The sequence below is a fragment of the Candidozyma pseudohaemuli genome, assembly GCF_003013735.1.
Source record: "Candidozyma pseudohaemuli strain B12108 chromosome Unknown scaffold00001, whole genome shotgun sequence".
In the NCBI taxonomy this organism is placed as follows: Eukaryota; Fungi; Ascomycota; class Pichiomycetes; order Serinales; family Metschnikowiaceae; genus Candidozyma; species Candidozyma pseudohaemuli.
In genome coordinates this window covers 156,274-182,587 of record NW_020194435.1, presented here as the reverse complement: position 1 = coordinate 182,587, position 26,314 = coordinate 156,274, and the positions used below count along the sequence as shown (strand labels likewise).

The window sequence follows — 26,314 nt, the reverse complement described above, 5'->3', positions numbered from 1 at the left end:
CCTCACTCAGCCCACCCAGCAGGCATAGGCCTGTAGGCGGCCACAGATCCCTGCGTGATATTGCCAATTTCGTATTCTCCTCTCTTGACGACCTTGACACCGCCCACATTCTGCTCGGCTACATATATCTTCTCTCCCACCTTGTCAATCACAACAGAGGTGTGGTCGGGGTCTCCAGCGGTCTGCGTAGACCCAGTAGCTCTGTTTTCAAATTTGGCACTCTTAAACTGGAGTATGTCACCACGACGCACCTCGTCAAGTTGGGGACGCATCATCGTAGGGCCGTTTGGAGTTCCATGCACTTCGAGTATTGGGAATCCGTGGTGGTAGTATGTGGAAACGAAGGCCTGGTTGCCACATCCTTGCTCCAACGCAAACTTGGCAAGATCCCAACATTCACCACGACCAACTTGTTGACCTTCATGGTGAAGTGAGTAGCCTGCGACGTTCTCACCATACTGTTGACTGTAAGCAACAAGATCAGCATGTTGAGGAACTCTGGTGTCGATTGGGGAGGGCATGTAGTGATCGATGGTCACATTGGCCAGACTGATGTCCTCATTGACCCAGGTGAACTTGTATTTGATTTTGGAAAGGTCCTTGAGACGAACGTTCAACTCTCTGGTCGATGTCTTCTTCATACCACCAGGCCCGCCCTGGGTCGAGTACATGAATGAAGTGGAGTAGTTGTGACCCTCAAGTGATTTGGGGAGCACCATGGGCTTGTCGGTTGCCATATACCATCCTGTGCCCATCTCAAGATCAAGTTGCGGAGGACCAGAAGGCACAGGGGCCGGTTGGGCGGGAGTTGGTTGGCTCGAAGCAGCTTGTGGAGGCAACGGAGCGGCCTTTCTTTCATAATTACGTTTTGGCGGCACCGGTGCCTCAGCTTGTGCAGCTGGAGCAGGAGGAGCAGCTGGAGCAGGCTGGGCGGGCTGAGCTTGCTGAACTGCTGCCTGGCTTCCTTGTGGCACTATGGGTACTATAGGAGGCTGGTTAGCTTGGGAGGCGTCAGGCAAAGTAGAGTTCGTTGGTTTTGGGGGAATAGCATTGGATGGCGGAAGACCACGGGAAACAGGGCCAACGTCGCTTGAATTAGATTGCACCGACTCCCTTCGAGGTAACACTGGAGGAGCAGGTTTGGGAGCCGGGGTGGGCCTAGGGGCTTCCTTTTCGGTTGTTGGTTTAGGTGCCACTGGCGGCTTTGGCGCAACAGCCGGTTTAGGTGCAACCTCTGGCTTTGGAGCAATTTCTGGCTTTGCTGCAATTTCTGGCTTTGGCGCAATTTCTGGCTTGGCCAGCGCAGGCTTCAGCTCAAACGATGGTTTTGCAGGCTTTGGTGGCTTCACTGGCTTAGCAGGCTTTGGAGGAGGAACCTTCTTTGACGGGATTGCAGCATCGGGTTGCGTTTCACCACCGCTTCTCAAACGAGCAATCTCTGCCGCAAAATTGGGAGCACCAGATGGGGCGGCACTTGGAGCAGGAGCCGCTGGGGTTTCCTCTGCCTGCTCAGCAAGTGTATATGGCGGTGGAGGTGAATTAGCCCGAGGTGCCTCTCTTGTGGGAAGACTAGGAGGGACAGAGGACGCCGAGTTCTCGGTGTGAAGCGTGGGCTTTGTTGCCGGTTTTGGAGGAGGAGCCTTGATTGGTTTGTTTGCTGCAACGGAAGACGTGTCCGACGTTCTGTGAGGCAACTGGGGTGGAGGACCAGCAGCGGGGGTCAGATTTGACGCTGGAGCCTGGGGTGTAGGAGGTACCTGAGGTGTAGCAGGAACCTGAGGAGTAGCGGGAACCTGAGGTACAGCCGGAACTTGAGGTACAGCCGGAACCTGAGGTGGAGCAGGGACTTGTGGTGGAGGTTGCACCTGTGGTGGAGGCTGGGGTGGCATTACCAGAGCAGGCTTGGGTTTCGTTCGTGGCGGAGGCGCCTGGCTTTCCTTTCTCATTGGCGGAGGAGGAGCAAACAGCGTAGGATCTGGAGCCGTGCTCTGATATCTTTTGATAGAACCTGGCTGCGATGGTGGTTCTGGCGATTTGGCAGACTCCCGGGAGGGAAGTGAAGCATGCAGACTGGCAGGCGACCTTGGTGTGGCAGGAACCGTGCCTCCGTTTCTTCCCTTGTGGATAGGCGGAGGAGCGAACTGAGAGAGATCATTGTCTCCTCTGAACATGGACACCTTCTTCAGCTCGCCCGTGGAGTCAGAAGAGATCGACTCCTGGGCTGGAGGCTGCTGAGTCTGCGGAACTTGCTGGATCAGAGAGGATGTCGAGTTTTCTCTCGGTGGAGGAGGAGGAGCTCCTCTTTGCTCTGTTCCTGGCGCCTGCGAGTAGGCTGGTGTAGTTGCTGGAGCCTGTGAGTACGAAGGCGTCGTACCTGGAGCTTGAGCATAGGAAGGGGTTGTTCCGGGAGCCTGCTGATAGCTTGGAGGGGCGCCCAGTTGCTGATCTTGAGCAGGAGCTTGAGCAGGCTGGTACGGTTGAGGCTGGAACGACTGTGGTTGGTACGGTTGTGGTTGATACGGCTGAGGCTGGTAAGGCTGCTGGTACCCCTGCTGTTGTTGCTGTTGTTGTGGAGGCTGTTGATAACCCTGTTGCTGATAACCCTGAGCATCTTGCGGTTGCTGAGGAGGCTGGTAGCCCTGTTGGGCGTTTGGTTGGTACTGCTGCTGAGGCTGAGCAGGTAGCTGGGGCTGGCTTTGCTGGCTCAGTTGGCTATCATACAGAGGCCTCTGAGCTGGAGCAGGGTATTTCGATTTCTCTCCTGCTTTAGGCACGTCGTAGGCTCCAACGTTTCTTTTAACTGGACCAGGCAACGCAGCTAGCTTCTCCTTGTCAGGAGGCGTGTATTCATAATGAGCACTGGGTCCAGCTTCGGACTGGGTCTCTCCAGGGGGAGGTAATCCTTTTCTTTTCGCTTCATTCTTCTTATACGTGTCGTAGCCAGCTTTAGACACTGCTTTCGTGCCACGTCCAATTCCTCGGGCGGTGGCCGACCCGAATGCTTTAAAAGAGTCTTTATTATTGTCCCAGAACGACATTGTCTGGTTTGGAGCGGTTTTGTTGATGTAGTAGGAGGCGGTACAGATAGTAGATTTCGTGATCGCGCATACCATTTGGCTGCGGCAGAGGCTAAGGAAGGGTCTAGGAGGCGGAGTATATTTAGCCGACGATGGGGATCAAAAGGTAACTGAGAACGCTGCCGACTGCAAGGCCAAAGGTTAAAAACACCGTGGCGAAGCCGCCCGCTGCTTCCTTCTCCTCGTTGGTCGAGCAGTTGTCACCAATAACCATGAAGCACGAGGTGCACAATTGGCCATTGGAGAGGCCAAAAAGAAATTGTAGCAATATGTACCAGAAGTCCGACGATATGAACGGCGCAGAGCTCCCGGGGTGGATGTTGCAAGTCAAAAACAACGGGATGAAGACCACTCGGGCCACAGCGTAGACTATCAAGCGGTTCGGGTTTTTTACGAGGAAGGCCGAATTGGCCATGCCGCAAAGCACACGGCCGGCGAGATCTCCGATGTTCCAGATGAGGAAGACGACGGGGATGTAGATGCTTTTTTTGAAAAAGAGGTTCTCGGAGTTCTCCCGAACTGATGTCACGGTGGATGCGAAAACAGGGAACACCAAGGTGATGCAGAAGGTGAGGAAAATCGTCATCACAATGAGCTTGAGCTTTTGCCACAACAAGCCGAAGGGCACGTGCTTTTTTGGCGTGATGTTGATGGGTTCTTCGTCCTCGCCTTCTTCCACTGCAACGTAAGCGTGGGCATTTTTATAGCGATTGGCCAACCCAAGCATGAAAACAGCGAGAAAAGCCACGAGACACGCGCTCAAAAAGTACAAGGTAAGCCCTGCGTTCCGAGCCTTGTGTGGGTGTGTCTCCTCTAGTTTGTCCTTGCCAGTTAACAAGATGGAGCAAATGAGGGCAAGTGGCGGGAGGGCACCGGCGATGGCCTGTCCGACCATTACACCGTTGGTGTATATGCTTCCAAGTACGTTTGCCGAGGCCAAGGCGCCGTTTTGGGCCAAACTGGAGGCCATGGCACTGAGCAAGACCGTGAGCATGAGGAGGGCAAAAAACGTGTAATCTTTCATGAAGATGAAGAAGTCGGCAAAACACGTCAACGCCAAAAACGCAAAGATCGCCACCGTCACGATCATGCCGACGAAAATACGTTTATGGTAGTTCACGCCTTCCTGCTTCTGCGACAAGTAGTAGGAGAACAACATCGTGGTGATTGTTGACACCGACATGAACGTTGAGGAGAATGCTTTTGAAAGTCCCGGCGTATCGCTGAATCTGTCTCCATAGTAAGACGAAGCCGACAAGTAGCAATTCCACGGCCAAAGTAGCGCTACACCGATCATAGTATAAGCGGCATAAGTCAACGTTGAAAGGCGTAGCTGCACTTTTGAGTTTAATCTGAAAACCACCGCATCGTGGGTGCGAGCACGATCGTCCTGTTCTGACATGTGCTCTAGTTCGAATTCTTCTGTCAATATATGTCAAAAGAAGAGTAGTACTCTTCGCGTCTTATCAATACAGACGCTGTGATATGTCAATGGTTGATGCGCGATAAGCTGTGTGCCCTACTACTGAAGACTGTTCTTCTGCACTTGAAGGAGAGTTTTGTATGGTGGTTATTGGGAAGGCTCTGTTGGATTAATTTTTTTTTGTTTCATTTCCTGAACATTGATGAATGCGTGCTTGAAATTATGGCACTTTGGTAGTTTGAGTTCCATGATGGAGTAGCTCATGAACTCCAAACTGTAGAGGGACCATCGTGGGATTTAAAAATTAAGCTTTCTGGAAACAAAATTGTAGCTCTTCTGCTATATTTCTCAGCTACACAGATAAATACCTTACAAGCATTGAACGCTATTTACATGGATGTGCATTGAACGCTATTAACATGGATGGTGTGCTACTTGGTACCCTCTTCATCAGCTCTGGTTCTACTCCAGCATCCAAACCACACTTCGCCGGTTTGGAATTTAATGAAATCATATATAATGTAGAAGGTGGAGGACTATCCCACGAAAGCTTCGGAAAGTTCCATTCATTGGGACGTTAGAGTAGGCTCACCTGGTTCCCAAACAACCAACCAGACAATCAATGCAACTCTTGACGGAAGTGAAACTGTTAATCTGTTCTAGGTTGACCCGGAGGACAATGACCTCTCTACAACTTTCCCCACACCTCATCGAATGCTGGAAGCTGTTGCACCCAAGTATCAATACCGAAAGCTAGACAAATAGGTGAAGTTGTATTGGGAATGAAGTATGTGGTGGTGATCCTCTTAGTGGACGCACCAAGAAATAGATTCAGGCACAGAGTTGAACCTTGGACAAAACAAACGAACCCTGCCATTTCAGCCCTATTGTATCATATATATGCTTCAAAGGCTATCATATTAGAAGCCACTCTTCTGGGGCCGCTTCTCAAGTCTAGACTGATGTTTGAAATAATACTTGGAGACCTCAGCTGTATTCTGATAGGGGAATAGCCAGCAAGAATAATGGTACAGCAAAAATCTGACATTGATTGAGGGAATCTTACTGTTCTAGAGAGTATCTTGTCTGAACAACCGAGGGCTGCGAACTATGTGGTATCTTTTGACTTACCAGAACAATTTCAGTCTCGATATAGCTTCTATTATGTGCTATATCACTAAGGATCATTAAGGAGGGGGCTTTGTTAATACGAGCAGTTCAGAGAAATAGTCGTGATTGAGGATCTGAAAGACTCACAGTATCACACACCATCATTGGATTCAACTGCAGACATGATAGCGCTCTTAGACCATTCACACTGGGACCTCTTTAATTGTTTTAAAGTTCACTCTACACTGGCTTTTCTATTACCATAGTTGTAATCCAGCGTAATCCCAAAGGACTAAGGACCCTTATTCTCAAGATACTGGTATATCATGCAACAATACCTTTCGAACTGCATATACTATGTGGTAAACTTTCGCTACACATTCGCTTGCATGAAGATTTTAGGCTGGCTAACAGATTGCCACATATCAAGAATTTAATGGTGATTTAGGGTTCGAACTAGAGTTTAGTACACCGTATTTGTTACTTAATAGAGGGAGTGTTCAGTAAATGTGCACTATGGCGAGGAAACCAATTATTATTTATGCAAGGGACCTGCAGCTCGGCGACACACATAAAATCGCTTTCGAGCCAGGGAGTGCTCAATTAAATACGTAAGCAACCTCCAGGAGTCATTAATAAGGCATGATTGTAAAATCTTCTGACGAATCATACTTAAAGTCAAGTTACAGGTCATTTAGTAACAATTGTACCGATGAGACACGCAGCCTCGCGAAAAAGATCTTGCGTCAAACATGCATGTCGGAGCGTCAACCGACAATAAGCTTGCAAACTGCCATACATACGGGTCACAGGGGGTTTACAAAATGTCGTGACAAAAGGAGTATCTGGCGTATTCCTTAAGATTCAAAAAAAAATTGGAAGTTTTTCGGCTATTGGCGGAATTGCCCTCCACAATGTTTATCACACCCTTTGGCGCGTATAAAAGCTGCAAAAAGTGGCTACTTCTTTCTCTTCTACCCACCACTTCTTTTTTACCCGACCTCCACTTTTGAGTTGACAGCACTTCCAAACACAAAAAAACAACAGGCGTCTTTCATAAATAGCCAACTCCTGAACATGGATCACCACCACCACGTTGATTTCTCAGGAACAGAGTATCAACACCCCGGCCCGGATCAATACCCACATTCAAACGAAGAAAGTACTGTTCCTAATCTCCAGTCGTCCCATACACTGCAAAGCGTGCTGGCTACGCCAGTTGACGAGCCTTCTGAAACGTTTAGGAAGACTTATAAGATCTTTCTTCGTTGCGTCGTCGTATCACTTTTTATTGTCTGCATGAAAGCCATCTTCTATGATAGAGGCGATTACAAGGACGTGAAAAAGGTCTCACGGAAGCTGTTCGAGGAGTTCTGCTATAGGCCTACAATAGACTGGTGCAGGTTTCATCCACTGGTTCTTGCTGATAAGTACCAGGGGAAGATTTGTAACGTGCGCAATAGGGATACCTTTTGTAATGGTACCGCAGCTAAAGTCTTTTTGGATTACACCCACGAAGTAATGAAAGAGAGAGATGAATGTTTGGTCCATCGTCTCAAGGAAAGCCATAAGTTCGATGCATGGATTAGTGCAGATTCAGTGTCAAACGATCGTCGTGCCCCAACTTGGAGCAATCCTCAGGGCGAGGACGACACTAATACCCAAGCAAATCTTGAGGCTAGACCCTGTGAAGAGCAAAGCCGATTGGATAGACTGTGCTACAATGCACAGTTTACCGATTACCTACTCTTCTGCGTACACAATGGTTCACCTCCCAACGACCCTCCCGGATCATCATTTGCTGCCTTTACCTTGGTGTTCATGGCCTTGGGTCTCGTGTGGTATTTTCTGCTGAATTTGTAGATGGATAACTGGGAGAAATACATAAGAAGGTTGAATATATATCCCGTATATTGAGAATACTTGCATTACATCGCAGGACTAGGACAATTAAGGTATTGATCATCTCCCGTGAAGATTGCTCACGATATAATTCTGGCAGCATTTTTGGCCCTCGTCGGGGTACGTTGAAAAAACCCTAAACTCAATACTGGCTTTGGTTTCGAAGACCATACACAAAATGGATCTTTTCAAGGCACTCAGCGGAAAAACATCAAGACAAACCCCAGAGAAGAGGGGTCCAGTTAAGTTGGACACATATTTCCAAATCAAGAGTTTTGGAACTGATTTTAAACGTTTCGAGGCGGATTTCTCCACGGTGGTAGAGCAGAACCCGTATTCATTCAGAACAAAAGGTGTAACCATCTTGGGAGAGTTGCACCAGGTGACAGAAATCCGCCTAGTTGCTGAAGAATCCACTTCTTTTGACCCTGAGCAAAAAATCATAATCGAAAATGCTCGACAGAAACACGGCGTGACATCTTTCGGGGCAGGCCCCCATCCAGAGCAAAATAGGGTCATGTTTCAAGTCTATCACACATATGTCACCTTCAACTGGACAAACATCGAAATGCCCAATCCAGCAGTAGGAACTTGCCTTTACGTGGCGGAGAAGGAACGGGTATTCTTTCCCGGCCCGAAGTTCCCAATGTCTCATCTGCTCCGTGGAGAAGGCTCGGAATTTGACATGACTTCAGTTCACAAAATCACTGATGATGTTTCTCTTGAACTCAATGCCGAGTTCCTTCACCAACCGTGGTTTCTTCAGATGTTGCATCATCGCATAGTACTCCCTGGGATGTCGATACCTCAATTCCTATCACTATCACTCCATCTAGTAGGCGATCCAAAGACGGACGATAGATTTATGGAGCCCTTTCACATTTCACAAGTATGCATCGAGCTCCAGGAGTTTGTCAGCGTGCGGAAATATGGTTGTTCGTTTGAGGATGTTCGTACAATGGTAGTCAGCGATACCAGTCCGAACGAATTGGCCAGTCTTGCACAACAAGAAGTCGTCGTCCCAGCTGAATGCTATGACTGCAAGCTCCCGGAGATTGGCCCCACTTTTTTTACTAATGGTTTCACGAGAAGCTATGGCTTGAAGATCACGATGAAGTTGGTTCACAAGAGCATCCCCGGTATACTTGCATCCACATTCCTTGAGTTGAATGTAGCAGAAAAGAAAGAGGAACGCATAAACTTTGAAGAATGTCCGGGCCAGGAAATTCGGGATATCTACTATGATGTTGCGCCTCCTTTGAGTCAAGAGGCGCTAGAGAAACACATGGCAAATTATCAAGATCAGTTGCGAAGTTTCAGTGGTGACTTTGATCAATACCTGCTCCTGTCCCATCGAAATGGTTCAGCGGGATGCCTTTTGTTTTCCATTGAATCTTCCCGTAGTAATTGCTTAGATCTCGACTCGACAGACTCAAACGGCTTCATTGGATATTTCAAGAAATCGCTAAGGTTATATTATGCAAAGCTAGCGTGCAAAGCATATTTTGGTGGTATATATCAATGTGGGCGGGGAGAAAAACAAAGCAATCCAGTTCCTGGAGGAGATATGAGTAATTCAAAAAAGCCTTACGCAATGGGTTGCCTAATGGTGGGAAATAATGTTGTCGAAGCAATCCCCCCTGAACAGTTTCATCGACGTGTAAGGGCCTTGGATATTATAGCATTATTGGGAGATGAGAAGGTTCCTCTTGCTTCGCGTATCGTAATGCCTGACGATAAAGTTTCTAAGTCTTTTGGGTTTGATGCAATTGCAAAACCAGGAATGAAGTTGTCTGACATTATCAGTTTCACTTATATTCTTCCGCAAAGTTTCCAAGCCGCTTCTCGCGAGAATCAAGTGGAAGATTACAGCATGAACTTCACGTATGTTGAAGTATGCCTCTTTTCAATCGAAAGATCAGGGTTTACTGTTTTGAAGAGCAAAAAGGTGTTGCTGGAGAAGACTAAATTGCCATCGATACGATGGAGTGAGTTCAAAGAGAGCGTGCCTGGTAGTCAGTCTGCCTGTGCTTTTATGCTACCAGAAGAGACCTTTGATGCTGTAATTCCCCTTGATCTACAGCCTTCTAAAGTAAGCTCCCGATATTCTCGACAATTCATTATCAGAGTATGGGTGTATCTCACTGTTGATGGAAGGAAACATGGCAGGATGCGGAAATTTAACTTGATTATTGCCAAATGAGAAGTGCAATGACAATCAAACGCTTGCCATTCCACCCGAAACAAGACTTATAAAGCGAATTCCTCATATAATTGACTGGTGTGGTCTCAGTGTGGCTTTGTTGAACAGTCTTGGGCATTTTTATCAAACGCTGATTTCTTTTCCGTTTTCCACCACTCTTATTCCCTTTCTATGTAGTGCTGGCTGCAAAATCGAAGGGATAAAGGTGGTTACACGTAGATCAACCATGACAGTGGTTTCTGCATGTCAGATCGAGTCCCCCATGGTAACAGCTCAAGGCTCTGTCCTAACTTCATTTGTCCAACATGAGTAGTTCATGTGACGGTCAGACGAATACTACACAGTCAACAGCTCAGGTAATCCTCCCATTATATGCTACTATTTACAGGTGTCTAGAGGGACACAGGGACATCGTTTCTGGGGTCGAGAACCCACTTGCGCAAAATGTTCTTCACCGTGTGTGGCTTCAAGTCGGTGCTTTTGCCCATCTTCTCCAAAATCTCCTTTCTTTGGCCCTCGAACGAGCTGCTCATCAACTTTTCAAGAATCACGTGGATATTGGCTAGTCTGTTGTCGATCGTGCTGAGGTCCCTGGCAGCATTATTGAGAGAAAGTGGCACCACTTGTTCGGTGGATGGCCACAGCGTGATGTTGTATCTTTTCTTGATTTCGTCGATCGATTTGAGGTACGATTCCCTCTCGCCCTCAGGCACCTTGGAGAAGGCCTTGGTCAAGGAATCTAGCTGTTTCAAATCCTCAATCTTTTTGATGTCTTCCTCAAACAACGTTCTTCTGTCGTTGAGCTCGTCTCTCTTTTTCTGCTCCTCAGCATACACCTTCTTCTTGGCCAACTCCTGGTACTTGGCGAACTGCTGACCCTTATTGATCTTGATTTCCGCAATGGCGAAATACTTTCTTTCGGTCATTTTGGGAATAGACTCGATTCTGACGATATCGCCTTCTTTGCAGAGATCTCCCTCGTCGTGGACGAGGTAGTCCTTTCTTTTGAGCACCTCCTTGTGGACCCTCTTATCGTAACCCTTGGCCTGAACACGGACCTTCACGGTCTTGCTCATTTTACCTTGGGACACGACCAATCCCACGAAATTCTGCCTGGCCATGGTTTTCACTTGGTGTAGGTTGGAGTACCTGAGCTGAAAAAATCTATCTACACTGCGGCGTGCGCGAACCATAAATATCTACATACCCGTAGTTCACCTAAGGTGAGCTCACCTCAAGGTGGGAAGAACCAGGGTGATTTTCTCCACCAAGGTGGCGTTTTCCTCCTCCGTGCCGATTGACAACCTCAAGGCGCCGGTGCAGTTGAGCTCCTTGCCCCTGAAACGCACCACCACGCCGTTCTCAACCGCCAACGTATTGTACAATTTCGCAGCCACCTCGTTCGATGGGGTGCCGGTAGAATCGAGAATCTGTATGAGCAAGAAGTTGGCATCCAAGCCGCCAATGTTTTTGCCGATTCCGTCGATTTTCGAAAGCGTCTCCAAAAGCCTTGCTCTTTCGTTCTTGATTTTCTTGACGTACCCCTGCATCACCTTGAGTCCGTCTTCTGCTTGAGTAGACCGCACTGCTACTGCGGAGGTCAAGGACAGAATGTTGTAAGGATACTTCATGGCATTGAGGAAGCGGGAGAGGCCAGCGGTTGCAAACGTGATACCAAGTCTGACACCCGCAAGACCAAAAGACTTGGAAAGCGTCTGGAGAACCACCAAGTTGGGGAACTGGTTCACCAAGGTGGATACAGACTGGGAGGTGTTTGGAGCAGTCGGGTCAACGAAATCAATGTAGGCCTCGTCCACCACCACCAACCCGTTCCACGATTCCTGTGCTCTTTTAAGCAAATCCACAATCAACTTGCAGTCGATGAGCTTGGCGGTCGGATTACCTGGCGACGTTATGTAGATGAGCTTGATGGAAGGGTCTGCGGACAATTTCGCCAAAATGGCCTCCACGTCGATCTGGAAGTCGGGCGTCGTCAATGGCACCGTGACCATCTCCACGTCATTGACGGTGGCGCAAATCAGGTACATTCCGTACGTGGGCGGACACACCAAAAGCTTGTCCTTACCAGGCGTGCAAACGCACCTCAACAACATGTCTATGCTCTCATCTGAACCCACACCGAGACAGAGGTTGTCGGCGTCGATTTTCCTGGTGGAGCTCTCCACGAGCTGATTGGGGGCCGAGTTTCTGAAATTGGCGATCTGCTGCTTCAACTCCAACTGGTGAGGATCGGGGTATCTGTTGAGCTCCAAGGCCAGTTCCCAGGAGGAGATGTTGCTGAGGGCCGGGCCGTGGGTGTTTTCGTTGGCGTCCAACAAGATGCCCTCCTTGAAGTCGTCACGTGCACATCTGTAGGGCTCCAAGGTGCGGATGTTGGGGCGAATGAGTGTTTCGAGGTTGAAAGACATGGTGGTGATAAGTGGTTATCGCGAAAAAATGGCTGCGAAATCTATGAGTCAGGCGCCAAGGGAGGGAGGTGCTGTTGATGGTGCACTGGTCGATGATGAATTGGGAGAAGATTTTTTGTTGAATTTCAAAAGTGAGTTTCATTTATGATTGGCGGTTTTGTGGATTTGTGGATTTTTGGATTTTAGACGGGGGTCTACATATGCGGTAGATAAGGCAAGGCTGATCGGACAGGACCCTGGATAATGACAGGAATCGAGCAACATACAGAGATCGTGGAAACAGGGAAGAAATAATAATTCAAGGCAATTGTAGATTCAATTTCAACGATCTAAAAATCGATTGACCGTATTGGCAATCTCTCGAAACTTCTTCATGTCAGTCTCGTTTTCTCGGAGCTTGGCCTTTATCTCTTCGAGAGGGCTTTTTGTATCTGTTGCCGCCTGCTCAAGTTGTCTAGCCGTCAATTTTGCCTCAGCGGCCTTGAGATATTCCTCCTTCAGCTTGATATCAATCTCTCGTTTTTCAAGACGCTGCCTCCCTTTTTGGTTTCTCATCTGCTCAGAACAACCGCTCGAAATCATCACTACCCGATAACGGCGAAAAAACATCCTCCTCCACCTTATCACCAGCAGGCCTATGAAGCCTGTTCAGACCTTCAGAAGGAGAAAGAAATCTCACCTTAAGCCCCTTGGTCCGCTTCTTTCCCAGCGCTAAACTCAGCTTGAGCTTGCCTTTAAGCATCTGCATTCTTCTTTTGGCATTTCTCCATTCACCCCACTTGGTACGTGGCTCGAGCTCCTCATCGGAAGACCTCAACGCTTCGTGCTTGTACCCGTTCCATTCGGCCGGAAGTGTAGAATACTCGATTTTGGCAGCCGACATGTCCTCGACATCTGTAATCGAAGGAAAGTCCTCTAGGGTGGGCTGGTGATTGTAGGGCAGAAACACAGACGCCTCGAGCCGATCGGTGGACATTTGGCTGCGGATGAAAAGAGCAGCGAGACTTCTGCTAGTGAGCGATCGAGACCTGGAGGGTCTGAAGTTGCTGAGCTTTTGAGGAAGAGTGGCTGCGTTGGATGCTTTTGGGACACTATTGGGGGATTCATGGGAGTCTTCCTTTCCAAAAGCAGTTTCCGATTGAGGCTCGTTTTGGTCAAAAATGTCATCGGGGGTGACTTTCGTGGTGGCTTTTCTCTCTGACCATGTTCCAAACCTCATGGTTACGACTCTTCTGAACCAGTGGGTCCTTTCGGTTTTGGACTCGTCCTCTCCCTTGATCTTGCCTTTCGGCAACGGCTTGGGCAAAGTGGACGCCACACTTTCCAGATCCTCCTTGTCTGTATCCTCTTCCTTGTCCAGTTCGTGATCGCTCTTTGGGTGGAGATCCGTAGGAAGCTCCCCATCATCTTTGAGTTCGTAGGATTCAAAAAACTTCACCAAATGGGCTAGCGACAGCGCCAGAAGGCTTTCTGTTGATCCAGGGTCTATTAGGTTCAAGGGTGGCTGAACCACTGCTGCCATTGGGGATTGTGAACAGAAGAGAAATGGTTGCAAAAAGAGCACTTCGCAGGGTAGTATCCAAATGAGCCAATGTACACTTTGAGATACATTGCAAAGTGAAAATGGCATGGAAATGCTTTCATCTGAAAAATGCATAGTTTCATCGCTACACGTCGATAGTATGTTAATCGGCTTCCTTTGATACATACCAGGCTGGGGAGGACCTTCTAACTACTTTCGGAAATATCGTACATTTGCGCCCCCAATGGACTAGTTTTTGAAGAATTCGCTTACTTTGGTCATTTTTGATATCTAAACGACACTAAACCATCCCTATGCTGATTTTGACCTTGACCGTTCTCCTTCATTACTAGGCTGGGGACAATTGTGCACCCGTGCACCAGGTGCTCACCTACACCTGTCGAAAAGCTCCACTATCAACTACACCATGGAGTTCGATATTAGATATGACCCTAAAACCAAGGGGGTTGTGTTTGCAGAGGAACCTGAGGAGGTCACACCTGCCCTCAACCTCGAGCTTGAACAGCTCAGCACGCTCACAACCGAGCTTATTGGCATAAACGACCCATATCCTCCAAAACCCACCGGAGAGTCCTTCAACAAGGATTTGTCCAAAATGATCAAAAAGCTTTACGAAGGCGGTGTCCAGAGCTTCAAGCAGGAGAAGTTCGTGGACCTGGCCAAGCAGTTCACCATCGCCATTGAGGTGATCAACAGAAGAAACAAGTTCGAGGTGTTCCTGGCCACTTTGCAGGAGCTCAGTCTCCTCTTGATGAGCAGAGCTGACGCCTACCTCAAGTGCAAGGAGTACTTGAAGGCTTTCAACGACGCTGACATGTTGATTGGCATGATGATGACCACTCCAGAGAACTTTTTGCGTAGAGGCGTGGCCAACTACTTCTTGGGCAACTACGAGGACGCCAGAGCGGACTACCAGCGTGGCCTTGCATTCGACGAAGACAACGACAGGCTCATCACTGAGTTGGACATCTGCTTGGACAAGATTCTCGAGGAGAATGGCGACTACCTTTGATCTGCATCAAACCGCCCCTTAATCTGGCAAGAGAATGGCCCACGCAAGGTCTTCACGTAAGATGACCCTATGGATGCTGGGCGAGGTAATTTTCTACTATTTTCCGCCGTGTACAATAGAACTCCCTATATTTTTCATGTAGTCGAGCTTATCTCGATTCGCACCACATCATATAAACAACTCACATAAACAGGACCAAATAGCCCTGGTTCACGACAATGCTGGTTCGTTCCACCGACGTGATCGTGGTGTCTTCGGACGACGAGAACAACAATGAAAACTTTCCCGAAACGCTACCGGAGAATAACAGCATACCTCGTCAGATCAGCACCACTTCTCAGGAGCCTACTAAATGGTGGGAGCTGCTTAGTCAATACGATAATGACGGCAAAAGCCATGATGATAGTGCTCTAGAGACAAGAGGAACCAAAAGAAAAGAACCTGATACCCGTGAGGCTCCAGTAGGAGGTTATGCAAGTGGAGAGTCCTCAGGGGAAGAGAGGAAGTCAAAGTACTTCAACCCACATAGACATCAGGTGGCGCTTGAGCTGGACACAGACTCTGTTATTGTCATTTTATCCAGTGACGAAGAAGGTGATCTGTCAGTGGCAGGTGCTGATTATTCAGGTGAGAAGGAATCTCCAGTTCAGAATCCCTCGCCTGTCTTCCATGATAGAGTTCCAACGCCCAGCGTGGGCAGCTCCCCTCTTTTGAAACAAGCCGAGCAAAACCAGCAAAATGGCGGATCACATAATATAGAACAAGAGCGGACGGAGCCGCTGGTGCCCAGTTTACAGCAGTTTAATGGTGTACAGCCCACCCCTAACCTAGAACAGAATCACATCTCCAACCCTCCACCGGCTGAAGTTGAGGATAATAGCATGGAGGACTCCGACGACGAAATTGCAGTCCTCAGTAAGGAAGAAGCAGAAAAGATGGGTAAGTTCAAGACCACGACATTTGAACAGCCCCCAGTACAGCGACCTAACGACTTGAACCTGGCCTACCAAACTGCTCTTGCCAATACCTCATTCAACCAGCCAGTGCCGCTGGTGCAACAATTCACTCCTCAGGTATACTCGCTGGATCCCCTAGAAGCACAACAAGACGCCAAAGCTGCAGAGTACTTCCTTGCTCAGCAAATGCCTCAGCTAGAAGCACACTCCATGAGCTTGGATGCTCAGATGTCGAGGTTCAAGAATATAAGAGACTCGTATTTGAGGAACATGAGTGAAGCTAGAAATAGTATGGCGGCACTCTCGTTGGATGATACCGAACGCAGAGCAGACTTGATTAGAGAAATCAACTCGTCGCTTCAGGAGGCAAACACTGCGATCGAGCGGGCAAAGAAGATCAGACGGTACAAGAACATCTTGCTTGATGTCATGGGCTACAAGAGAAGAACGATGTACATCAATACCCGCCAGCATCCAAGTCAAGGTCCCCAGGGATCCTTCTTCAACTACTCTGTGCCCCCATCTAACGCGCCGCCTAATTACCATGCGCCACATTTGCCAGGTTATAGACCAGATGTTCAAACTCAGAACGTTTACGAGGACACTGTTCATCTTCAGGAGCTTTTGAAAGACGTGGGTAATGAGGAGAAGATCGAGGGCATGGCACTGACACCTTCGGAACTAAGTGTACAATTGTTAGATCATCAGAGACGTGGATTACACTGGCTTCTTAAACGTGAGAAGGAAGAACAAGGTAGCATTCTTGCGGACGATATGGGTCTTGGAAAAACAGTTCAGACCATCGCACTTTTGATGGCGAACCCACCAAAGGGAGAGGATGAGGACAGGAAAACCACTCTTATCGTGGGGCCTGTTTCCCTTTTACGACAGTGGAACGCTGAACTCAGAGCTAAGATTAACATGGAACACAAACAGAAAGTTGCCTTTTTCCACGGTACTGACAAAAAGAAAATCAACACATTCAGAAAAATGCAAAGGTATGACGTTGTTTTGGTGTCTTACACAACTCTAGCGTCTGAGTTCAAGCAGCACTATGCTCAAGTTTTGGAGGAAGCCATGTTATCCCACGGCCAGAACGTCATTCCAGATGCTAACCTGGGTGGTACAGTTTATGCTTCTCCATTTTTCTCTCGGGACGCAAGATTTTATAGAGTGGTTCTTGATGAAGCGCAGTATATCAAGAATAAGGTGTCGCAAACTTCTAAGGCCACAGCTCTTGTCAAATCGAAGCATCGTCTCTGCTTGACGGGTACGCCAATGCAGAACAGTGTGGACGAATTATACCCCATTCTTCGATTCCTTAGAACAAGACCCTACAATGACGAAGTGAAATTCAAACGTGATATCTCAGTGCCAATGCGGTCTAATGCAAATGAGGCTGATGAGTACGACAGAAACGTTTCAATGAAGAAGTTGAGAGCAATTCTTCTGGCAATTATGCTTCGCCGGACGAAGGATTCCAAAGTCGATGGTAAGCCTCTCATGGTATTGCCCAAGAAAACAGTCAAAAAGGTTGTCATCAGTATGGATGCAGAGGAGGCTAAGGAGTACAAGGACCTCGAGTCTGGAATTCAGAAGAAGGCCGAAAGGCTTCTCAACTCGAAACACAAGAACTCACACAGCAACATTCTTACATTGCTTTTGAGGTTGAGACAGATGTGCATCCACGAAATCCTAGTTCAAGTTGGAGAGTTGAATGCAGCGGAGAATAAGGAAGGGTATGGCGGAGTTCAAAATTGGAAGACAATGTATGCCCTTTCCCAGAACTTCCCCGAACATGTGAGACATAGGATCGCAGAAGATTTGAGAAAGAGTGATAGAGTAATGCCTGTTGATCTTGACGATTTTGATGAAGGCAGCACACAGTTGACTTGTCCTATGTGTCTTGACGTTGTCGACGAAACGGCAATTGTTCTACTACATCCGTGTGGACACATGATTTGTGATGGCTGTGTTGGCAATTTCTTTGAGCAAGACCCTAATGACGATGGTACAGTGGCATGTACGATTTGCCGGCAACCCGTCTCTGAGAAGTCTTTGGTGAGCTATAAAATTTATGACCAAATCGTCAACGAAAATCTCAGCTTCGACGACTTGAAAGCACAGTACGGCCTGGGGAAGGCGAAGAAGACTTCAACGACCGAGAAGATTAATAAGATTATACATGACAATGGTGGCTTTACCTTGTCAGCGAAGCTTCAAAAGACGCTCGATCTTATACGAGACGTGGTGAAATCTTCTGACGATGAGAAAATTATTGTGTTTTCTCACTTCACTGGAACTTTTGATCTCTTGGCGAAAGCTCTCCAAGACAGCCAAATTGAACACTTGCGCTATGATGGAACTATGAACATTGATTTAAAGAATTCGACGATCAAACGGTTTTATCAAGGGAGCGAAAGAGTCTTACTTATATCACTTAAGGCCGGTAATGTCGGTTTGACCTTGACCTGTGCGTCGCACGTCATTATCATGGACCCCTTCTGGAATCCTTTTGTGGAAGATCAGGCCATGGACAGAGCCCATCGTTTTGGTCAACAGCGACCTGTTAACGTCTATAAGTTGCTTGTGACAGACACAGTGGAGGACAGAATCGTCAACTTGCAGGATAGAAAGAAGGAGCTCGTGAATTCGGCACTCGACAGTACAGAATTGAAGAAGAGCAGCGCTCTTGGAAGACAGGAGTTGGGTTACTTGTTCGGCTTGAACAACATGGGCCCAGTCAGGACTTAAACTTCTTCAACTTGGACAAATTCCTGGCCCAGTCCTCTTGCGCTATAAGTGAAGGCTCCTTGACACAAAGCTCCCAAGTGATGAGACTCTCGAAATCAAGACCGTATTTGGAGAGCGATCTGCACAAGTATATAACTTGCAAGATGACGCCGTCCCTCAAGCTGTTCAACTCCACCTCGTCAGCAGTATTTTCGCCTTCTTGGACCTTTGGAAGATGTGTGCGGAGCTCTTCGACCATCAAATACACCAATTTCTTTATGTACATGTGCAACAAGAGCTTGTCGTCGTTGGTGTCGGACTTTAGACCCGTTGATAGAAAGATGGCGTGATAGATTGATAGCGAGTTGTAGAGATGCTCACGGTAGATCTCAATGTAGCGTTTGAGGTACGTGAGTTTCTTTAATTTCAAAAGTGGTTGAAGGCTGGCCACCTCGTTCATGATAAACTTGAACCTCGAGTTGAGATAGATCAATTTGAGCGTCTTGTTACCCGAGATCGTTTGGTCGTTTTCATCTTCTTCAGAGGTGACAAGATGTGGTCTGTTCAAAATCTGGAAGATTTTCAAGATGTTGGACTGCTTCAAGTTCGTATTGAGAAGCTTTATGAGGCCCCTCACCATGAGCTTCAACTCGTTATCAACCTGGCTTTGTAATTGCTTGAAGGTCTTCAGGTTGGGGAACTTCACAGTAAGCATCTTGACCAGTGTCAGGATCTCCAATGCCTCCTGGTAGTTACCTTGCATTATGCAAAGGCCACAGAGAGTGGGAAGCTCATATATATCGAGAATGGAGTCCATGTTATGCAAAATGGAGTTGTTCGCCGAGATTGCCTGACTGACTTTCTTGACCGCCTTGTTGTCAACAGCAATTTTACTCTCAAACCCCTGTTTCATAGCGGCAATGTTCTTGTTCAATTCCTCACCAATGGTGTTATGAACAAGCTTGACATCCTCAGAAACACCAACAATCAAGTCTCGGTTTTCGTTTGCGATAGTTGCCAACTGAAGCTCAATCTGACGCAGCTGGTGGTCAAGCTCGGCAATCTCCTCCACGAGGTTCTTTCCCTTGGACTCAGTGGAAGATGTGAACATCTCAGTGGATAGTAGCTCTGAATTGACCAAAAGCTCCTCAAGGTACTGCTGTGTATCTTTCTTGAGTTCTGGGTCTTTTTCAAGCATCCCCGCAAGCCCAGGATCAAGCCCATCCTTGAGGGTGTCGAGAAGAATCGACGACATGGTTCTTGGATTGTAGTATGTGGATGTAGCGCGCTGATAGTGGTGGTATAATGAGAAGGGTTCACTTGGAGGGGTGCACAAGTGAAAAGAAAGGAGAAACAAGGGATTCAAGATCTTAAGATTCGAAGTAATATAGATGTTTTGAAAAGTAAGTTTTGGCGACTTATGGTGGAATTGACGAAACGTAGAACGTGTCGAATAAGCTGGAGTGCAGGTAGGTTATAGGAGGGACCCATAGAGTCAATGATACGGAGGCATGTTTAGTTTGGTGGACTTTGTTTTTTTGTTTATAGTTCAACAAACTGTTTTTCTGAACGATTGAATATTGCAAATTTGCAATTGACTATGAGTGGGTAGAGTACCTGCCTGAATATCACTGTTACTCACATTTGCAACCATTCTCGTCAGATTTCGAAATTGCCATCAATTGACAGATCACACCATCAATCCTTCCTTCTTAATCGTTAATAGAATGATGAATCAAAAACTTCGTCCAAATTTGCCCATCGAGGTCGGAGGATTGAAGGGGCCAATAAAGTGACCTGCATATAAAACCTGATACTACCCACACATCAATCTGTCCTCACCTCCAGCAAACGTCAACCATGGAGGGTCTCTTTTTCAACATCGACTACGGGTATGTGGAAGGTGTGGTACGTGGGTACAGAAACGGTCTTTTGACTTCGTCCCAGTACGTCAACTTGACACAATGTGACTCTCTTCAGGACTTGAAATTGCAGTTATCTGCCACCGACTACGGCAACTTCTTATCGAACTACGGCGGGCCGCTTTCGACCTCGGTGATGCAGGAGAGGCTTCTGGGCAAATTGTACCAGCAGTTCCAGTACTTGAGAAGCCAGAGTGCCGGTACTTTGACCAAGTTCTTGGATTTCATCTGTTATGGCTACATGATTGACAATGTCTCCTTGATGATCACAGGCACGCTTCACGAGAGAGACTGTCAGGACATCTTGCCAAAGTGTCATCCTTTGGGCTGGTTCGAGACATTGCCCACTTTGTCCATTGCCACGGATATCGAGTCGTTGTACGACACTGTGTTGATTGACACGCCCTTGGCTCCTTTTTTCAAGGACTGTTTGACAATCAACGACCTTGATGACTTGAACATTGAGATCATCAGAAACAGATTGTACAGAAACTACCTCGAGGCTTTTGTGGAGTTTGTCCAGAACGAGCTCACCGGCCCTGACCAGGAGATCATGACACGCTTGTTGAACTTTGAGGCCGACAAGAGAGTCATCAACATTGCATTGAACTCTTTGAACAACCCTGACTTGACCCCTGAGGACAAGCTCTCGTTGTTCCCCTCGTACGGTCAGTTGTACCCCACATACCACAACCAGCTTTCCACCGCCGAGGACGTGGAGCAGGTGAAGAACATAGTTGAGCTGATTGGCGAGTACAAGGAGTTGTTTGGAGACGCTCTGAGCAGCGGTTCCAAAAACATCGAGGACTGGTTCTACTGGTTGGAGATGCAATACAACAAACAGGCGTTCACGCAGCAGTTCACCTTGCTGACGGTGTGGGCCTGGTTGCGTTCCAAGGAGCAGGAGGTGAGAAACATTACGTGGATCGCCGAATGTATCGCTCAGAACCAGAAGAACAGAATCGATAACTACATTGCGGTCTACTAAGGGCCCCAATTGACGCTTGGTCTTCGAGCTCGACTTGACCTGATGCATACTACCGTGTAAGTTGCACTCAGATTGCCTATGGTGAGTTTCACCCTTTCACCCCTCATAATAACTAACGACTAGAACCTCTTTCAGCAGCACGTCTGTTTCAATAAAATGTTAGCGCGCACCCTGCTACTGCTTCTATTCTACTACTCCAGATGTCCCAGCTATTTCTACCGTCTTCGCCAGAACCAGGCCTAGAGTCTACTCAAAATCAAAATATCACATTCTCCGCATCTACTTCCCATGTGGGTCATATCGCAGATCTACTAAATACCGTCACCTCCATCAGCTCCCATGCGTTGATGATCATCTCAGATAACGGCATTGTCGTGTTTAGTGAGTACAACCACATCACCAATGTCCAGTTGACAATAGACCTGAGTTTGTTCCTGTCATACTCCTTGCATCTGGATCAACCTTTAGACGGACCCAAGGAACTACGATTGGGTGTTGATATTCAGTTGATTGCAGATTCATTCACAGCTGCCGCGTCTACATTGGCACCCAAATTCAAAAATTCAGCATCCAAGCCGGAAACTGTTCTTTGCTACATAAAGTATGGAGGAGAGGGCCACCCGTTGGTGATTGAGTTTGAAGATAGACTCATGAGTGAGAAGATCGAGTTCGCTACGTTCTACCTTGATATGGACTATCCGTACGATAAGACAGAGGAGAGTGGTGACTTACTTGTTCGTCATGATATGGTCCAATTTGAACTCATTGTCAAGAGTGACCTCCTTACGGTCCTTCTCCAAGACTTGCAGCATATCAATACCGAGAGCTTGTACATCTACGTCTCCAACGACGGATCCAACAAACGGGAGACCAATCAGCTCAATTTCATTTCTAGCGGTGCCATTGGGTATCTGAAACTTTTGTTTCCTAGCGCCAAGACGATGATGGAGAAACTAGAGATTTTCAAGGTGGAGAATGGAACTATGGAGCCCACCAAAGACTCGGTGCTCTCGTGCTTCTCCTTCTCGCCGTTTATCAAGATCTTCAAGGCGGTGAAACTCCTGTCCAAGTGCAAAATCATGAAGGACGTATCTGGTATACTATCCTTGCAACTCCTTTGCAAGCATCCCGGAGTGGCCAACTACCCTGGCTCACTTATTACATTCAATATTATAGAGAAAGCATTAGTGGGCGACGAGTTCGAACAGCTGAACGCCGCCGACGTCAACGGTGTTTTTGATGACAATCATTATCATTACGTTGAAAACTATGACCAGTTGGTGACTGAAGACGTCAGAGTGGCTGAACCAGCGAGGGTCCCAGCACAGGCAGCCGTGGAGCCGCCAGAGCTCAGCACTCTATCGTATGCATCTTTCAAAAAGCCCCTGCGGACGGAAACACCGTCGGGGCAAGCATCAAAACGGCAAAAGCCTTCTCGGGAGGAGGACGACCATGATGTGTCGGTCCACGGGCCCGTAGAAATCCCAATCTTCTTATAAATAGGTAATCTTGAACGCCATTCTGAAGGTATCCTGCAATTTCTGGAAAACGTTGATCCGTCTTGTGCGGATGAAGCGTTGAGCAATGAGACTGGCAATGAATATAATCACAAGGACTGGGTAGTTCTTCTCGCAGAACCTTCTCATCAAGCGCATTAGGTACTCGAGACGATGACGAAGTTGTTGAATGCTACTGTTGCCGCTGCTGGGAGGGCTCCTGCTTCGTCTCTCAAGCTCCTCGGTGCTCTCATGCTCTCTCTTGATCTGCTTCAAGGACTTGTACTTCAAACTGGCATTCTCCTGCTCAGCTTTCTTTTTGGCTTTCTCTTCGGCGAGACGTTGGGCCTCCTGGGCCTCGCGCTCCTTGGCCTGCTTGTCCCGAAGCTTCTTCTCCTGCTTCTTGACTTCCTGCAACTCCTTGATGCGGTTTCTGCCCTTCTCGGTGTCGACCAAGGGGTTCGAATCGACAAGCTCTTTGGCTTTGTAGAATTCATCTGCGTCAGGCAAAACATTGAAAATGTACATGTCCACGAGGCGCCTCAAGTATTTATCGTTGGAGGCCCCCAGGAAATCGAGGAGCGAGTACAAGTTGTCAAACTGCTTGACCAAGAGCCGCTCGTCGCCCTGCTTTATCTCATTCTGACACAGGTAGTTCACAAGAAATACCTGGTATAGCAATTCGGAAGGCACCTTGGCCACGCTGCCGTAGATCTCGTAGAGGGAGTCGAGGAACTGGCTCAGTCTGAGCTTGCCAATCAACTCCTTCTTTTCCTTGCGGGGAAGCTGGAACGTCCCGTCCTTCGAATTCAACAAAAGACCGAGCTCCGTCAAGTACAATGTCACGATCTTGACGAACACGTCCTCCAGGATAGCACCCTTGGCGAATGTTCTATAGGCAACCGAGTGTAACTTGGATATGATCTGGTAGGATTTCTCAAAGTCCTTGTTCATGAAGAACTTGACCGCCAACTTGTAGTCGTTGAGGATCACCGACTGTGGCGCCGACGATTCAGATAAGGATTCCATGGTTCTTGTTGAAGAGTAGTTACTCCACAGTACTGTGCACAGTCGACGCTGTCAGATGCGCACTAGCCTCGGTTGGCTGCAAACCCGAAAGTCTTATGACTGATTTTCTCAAAACTAGTTTTGGGACGAGTTGATTTTCTCAAAACTAGTTTTGGTACTCGTCCTCGTAGACAGGAGGGGTCCATCCTTTTTTCAAATAGTACTTTTCACGGCCAAAGTAGAAAACAGCACCGATGAGAAGGCACCCTGTTCCCACCACGGGGAAGCACCAGTATGGAATAGTAGAGTTGACTGTACCCTTGGGAGGCGGAAAGAAGGGCAAAATGGCCAAAAACACATTGGCAACGAGGAAGAGAACAACACACACCCACGAGGCCGAAAACGACTTGTGCTTGGTGGTAAGGTGGGAGTGGCTCAGAATGAGGTTGTTGAACTCAATGAAGCCCGATTCCTGCTCCTGTGGGTTGTATGATTGGATCGATGTGCTGTCCAAATCGGTATCGGCAGTGGTGGAGACCTCCAGGGGCACGCCTTCGTCGTCTATAATTTCCAAATCTTCGACATAGCGCATTCTGCCCCATCCCTCCTTTTCAGCATTGAGCTTTAAGTATACAAGTCCACCCGTGATGGCCACATTGATCCACGTCCCGGGATATATGTACAAGTTGACGACGAATTCGTAGACGTCTGCGCTGGGCGGGCCCACAAGAATCACCACGGTGACGAACCAGTGCAAGATAAGAGAGTAGTTGAGGTTTTCGAACGTTTTGGAGAAAGGGAGGTAGTTGTTGCGTGCAAGCTCTTGGTTGACGATGGAGTGGGCAAACGAGACCACCATGACGTTTCCTAGGGTCAGCAAGGCGATCATGAGCGGGAGCATTTTCGAGGTGACAGACTCCCCAAACACCTTGTTGAAGAAGATGCCGGCCACAAGCACACCGCTGTTCAAAAGCTCCTCCTTGGGAATCACAATAAGGTAGCTGATGATCACCAAGAAGTAGAGAATGGTGACGAGGAGAACGGCCATGGGAGCAGCGATGGTAAGAACATGATAAGGGTCTGCAATTTCAGAAAGCACGTAATTGGCGTTTTCCCAGCCTTTAAACGAGTACACGATTTCAAGAAGAGCCACGGAAATCGAGTAGAAGTTGCTCAGAACACCCGTATGCAAATTCTGGGCTGGAGGAGCCTCAGGTATGCCTATCACGTCTATAGCCACAAGGGAGCCAATGGCAATGATAAGCATCAAAATCACGATTTTGAACATGCCCAAGAAATTGAAAAGCAGCGTCGCCTGGTTCGGGAACTGGATATGGAGCCAGATGCACCCGGTGATGCAGACCACACCGATAAGCTTAGAAGTCCAGTCGTCATCGCCCACCTGGTTTCCCGAAACAGCGTACCAGATGTATTTTCCAAACGCAAACGAATTGCCCGAGCTGAAGCCCAAAAACACCATCTGAAACGCATAAACACAGCCCGCAAGGCCCTTGGGCAGCTTGAACACCCTCAACAAGTAGTTCTTTTCACCTCCATTCTGCAAAGGGAGATTGAGCGCAAACTCCAAGTATATAAGAAGCCCGCTGAAGATAATAAACGCCCCAAGCACCCACAAGCCAAGGTACAACGGCACGTTGCCGTCGCAGTACTTGAAGATAATGGACGGTGTGCTGAAGAGGCCCGTTCCGATCATCTTATTGGTGATGAGCGAAACACACGAGAGGGTTCCCAACTTGTGGGTCTTTTGCCGCTCGGAACGGGGAAGACGGAGGTACTGTTCCAGTCCGGTCAGCACCAGCGGAATCAACGTTGGCATGGTAACTGTGGATGGTTGTGGTGGTTTTCGCAGCTATTCTTGCAGATGCAGACACAGGGAGAGGTGGGTGAAGATTGGGGAGGTTGTGTTTTTTTGTGAATTAGAGGGAAGAGGGCGATTGAGGGGGCGAAAGAGGTGGAGTTTTGGGAATTTTTTAGGAAGTTGGAATGTGGTGGTTGTTTGTGGGTTGTGGTGTGTGCTATAAATGGCTGCAACTTCGCACCGGGCAAGGTGTGTGGTGGATGGGAGGTAGTAGATGGGAAGTGTATGGTTGTTTTTTTTTTTTTTTTTTATTGTTTTCGTTTTGTAGATGTCAAGTAGGCTGTCGATTTGTAAATGAGAGACAATATCTTCCTAAGTTGTCTGGCCCTTACTGGTGTAGTTGAATGCTTGATTCTCAGTGGTGTCTGTTTATGTATAGTTACTACGAGAAGAATGGAGTGAATCGAGAAAATCGAGAAAATCGAAGAAATTGACAATTCAAGAAGAAACTATTCTAAAAAACCAACATCTCCAATCTCGGCTTCATCTTCTTCGGATTGGTCATTTATCGTGGACTTTTACGGTCATCTTCCCAAACTATTAAACTTGAGCTTCTCTGATTCGCTGCAAGGGTCCAAATCTACTACCTCTAATATTTCATCCCACTCGGCCCATAACACAAATCTTTTACCT

General features: G+C 47.8%; 13 protein-coding genes across 13 annotated transcripts; 5 read left to right on the top strand and 8 right to left on the bottom strand.

Annotated features, from left to right (window-relative positions):
• Window positions 1-2: 2 nt before the first annotated feature.
• Window positions 3-3,038, bottom strand: MUC1 (Muc1p; the record flags this gene model as incomplete). The annotated part of the gene is made up of 1 exon (XM_024855540.1): window positions 3-3,038. One exon carries the CDS (start codon window positions 3,036-3,038, stop codon window positions 3-5), a length of 3,036 nt encoding a protein of 1,011 aa, XP_024715139.1.
• A 121-nt stretch (window positions 3,039-3,159) lies between these two features.
• Window positions 3,160-4,260, bottom strand: C7M61_000078 (nucleoside transmembrane transporter; the record flags this gene model as incomplete). Its single annotated transcript, XM_024855539.1, has 1 exon — window positions 3,160-4,260. One exon carries the CDS (start codon window positions 4,258-4,260, stop codon window positions 3,160-3,162), a length of 1,101 nt encoding a protein of 366 aa, XP_024715138.1.
• Window positions 4,261-7,690: 3,430 nt separating this feature from the next.
• On the top strand, window positions 7,691-9,176 carry C7M61_000077 (uncharacterized protein; the record flags this gene model as incomplete). The annotated part of the gene is made up of 2 exons (XM_024855538.1): window positions 7,691-8,817; window positions 9,161-9,176. The coding sequence occupies 2 exons, from the start codon at window positions 7,691-7,693 to the stop codon at window positions 9,174-9,176; spliced, it is 1,143 nt and encodes a 380-aa protein (XP_024715137.1).
• Window positions 9,177-10,107: 931 nt separating this feature from the next.
• On the bottom strand, window positions 10,108-10,836 carry C7M61_000076 (mitochondrial 37S ribosomal protein uS17m; the record flags this gene model as incomplete). Its single annotated transcript, XM_024855537.1, has 1 exon — window positions 10,108-10,836. One exon carries the CDS (start codon window positions 10,834-10,836, stop codon window positions 10,108-10,110), a length of 729 nt encoding a protein of 242 aa, XP_024715136.1.
• Window positions 10,837-10,944: 108 nt separating this feature from the next.
• HIS5 (histidinol-phosphate transaminase) lies at window positions 10,945-12,144 on the bottom strand (the record flags this gene model as incomplete). Its single annotated transcript, XM_024855536.1, has 1 exon — window positions 10,945-12,144. One exon carries the CDS (start codon window positions 12,142-12,144, stop codon window positions 10,945-10,947), a length of 1,200 nt encoding a protein of 399 aa, XP_024715135.1.
• A 321-nt stretch (window positions 12,145-12,465) lies between these two features.
• C7M61_000074 (uncharacterized protein) lies at window positions 12,466-13,666 on the bottom strand (the record flags this gene model as incomplete). Its single annotated transcript, XM_024855535.1, has 2 exons — window positions 12,466-12,679; window positions 12,714-13,666. 2 exons carry the CDS (start codon window positions 13,664-13,666, stop codon window positions 12,466-12,468), a joined length of 1,167 nt encoding a protein of 388 aa, XP_024715134.1.
• A 427-nt stretch (window positions 13,667-14,093) lies between these two features.
• Window positions 14,094-14,699, top strand: SEC72 (Sec63 complex subunit; the record flags this gene model as incomplete). Its single annotated transcript, XM_024855534.1, has 1 exon — window positions 14,094-14,699. The coding sequence occupies one exon, from the start codon at window positions 14,094-14,096 to the stop codon at window positions 14,697-14,699; it is 606 nt and encodes a 201-aa protein (XP_024715133.1).
• A 218-nt stretch (window positions 14,700-14,917) lies between these two features.
• On the top strand, window positions 14,918-18,332 carry C7M61_000072 (translocase; the record flags this gene model as incomplete). Its single annotated transcript, XM_024855533.1, has 2 exons — window positions 14,918-18,301; window positions 18,327-18,332. 2 exons carry the CDS (start codon window positions 14,918-14,920, stop codon window positions 18,330-18,332), a joined length of 3,390 nt encoding a protein of 1,129 aa, XP_024715132.1.
• Window positions 18,333-18,398: 66 nt separating this feature from the next.
• Window positions 18,399-19,643, bottom strand: C7M61_000071 (Golgi transport complex subunit; the record flags this gene model as incomplete). The annotated part of the gene is made up of 1 exon (XM_024855532.1): window positions 18,399-19,643. The coding sequence occupies one exon, from the start codon at window positions 19,641-19,643 to the stop codon at window positions 18,399-18,401; it is 1,245 nt and encodes a 414-aa protein (XP_024715131.1).
• A 605-nt stretch (window positions 19,644-20,248) lies between these two features.
• On the top strand, window positions 20,249-21,298 carry C7M61_000070 (H(+)-transporting V0 sector ATPase subunit d; the record flags this gene model as incomplete). The annotated part of the gene is made up of 1 exon (XM_024855531.1): window positions 20,249-21,298. One exon carries the CDS (start codon window positions 20,249-20,251, stop codon window positions 21,296-21,298), a length of 1,050 nt encoding a protein of 349 aa, XP_024715130.1.
• A 200-nt stretch (window positions 21,299-21,498) lies between these two features.
• Window positions 21,499-22,754, top strand: C7M61_000069 (uncharacterized protein; the record flags this gene model as incomplete). The annotated part of the gene is made up of 2 exons (XM_024855530.1): window positions 21,499-22,661; window positions 22,712-22,754. The coding sequence occupies 2 exons, from the start codon at window positions 21,499-21,501 to the stop codon at window positions 22,752-22,754; spliced, it is 1,206 nt and encodes a 401-aa protein (XP_024715129.1).
• A 37-nt stretch (window positions 22,755-22,791) lies between these two features.
• On the bottom strand, window positions 22,792-23,823 carry C7M61_000068 (uncharacterized protein; the record flags this gene model as incomplete). The annotated part of the gene is made up of 1 exon (XM_024855529.1): window positions 22,792-23,823. One exon carries the CDS (start codon window positions 23,821-23,823, stop codon window positions 22,792-22,794), a length of 1,032 nt encoding a protein of 343 aa, XP_024715128.1.
• A 145-nt stretch (window positions 23,824-23,968) lies between these two features.
• On the bottom strand, window positions 23,969-25,639 carry C7M61_000067 (uncharacterized protein; the record flags this gene model as incomplete). Its single annotated transcript, XM_024855528.1, has 1 exon — window positions 23,969-25,639. The coding sequence occupies one exon, from the start codon at window positions 25,637-25,639 to the stop codon at window positions 23,969-23,971; it is 1,671 nt and encodes a 556-aa protein (XP_024715127.1).
• Window positions 25,640-26,314: the final 675 nt, after the last annotated feature.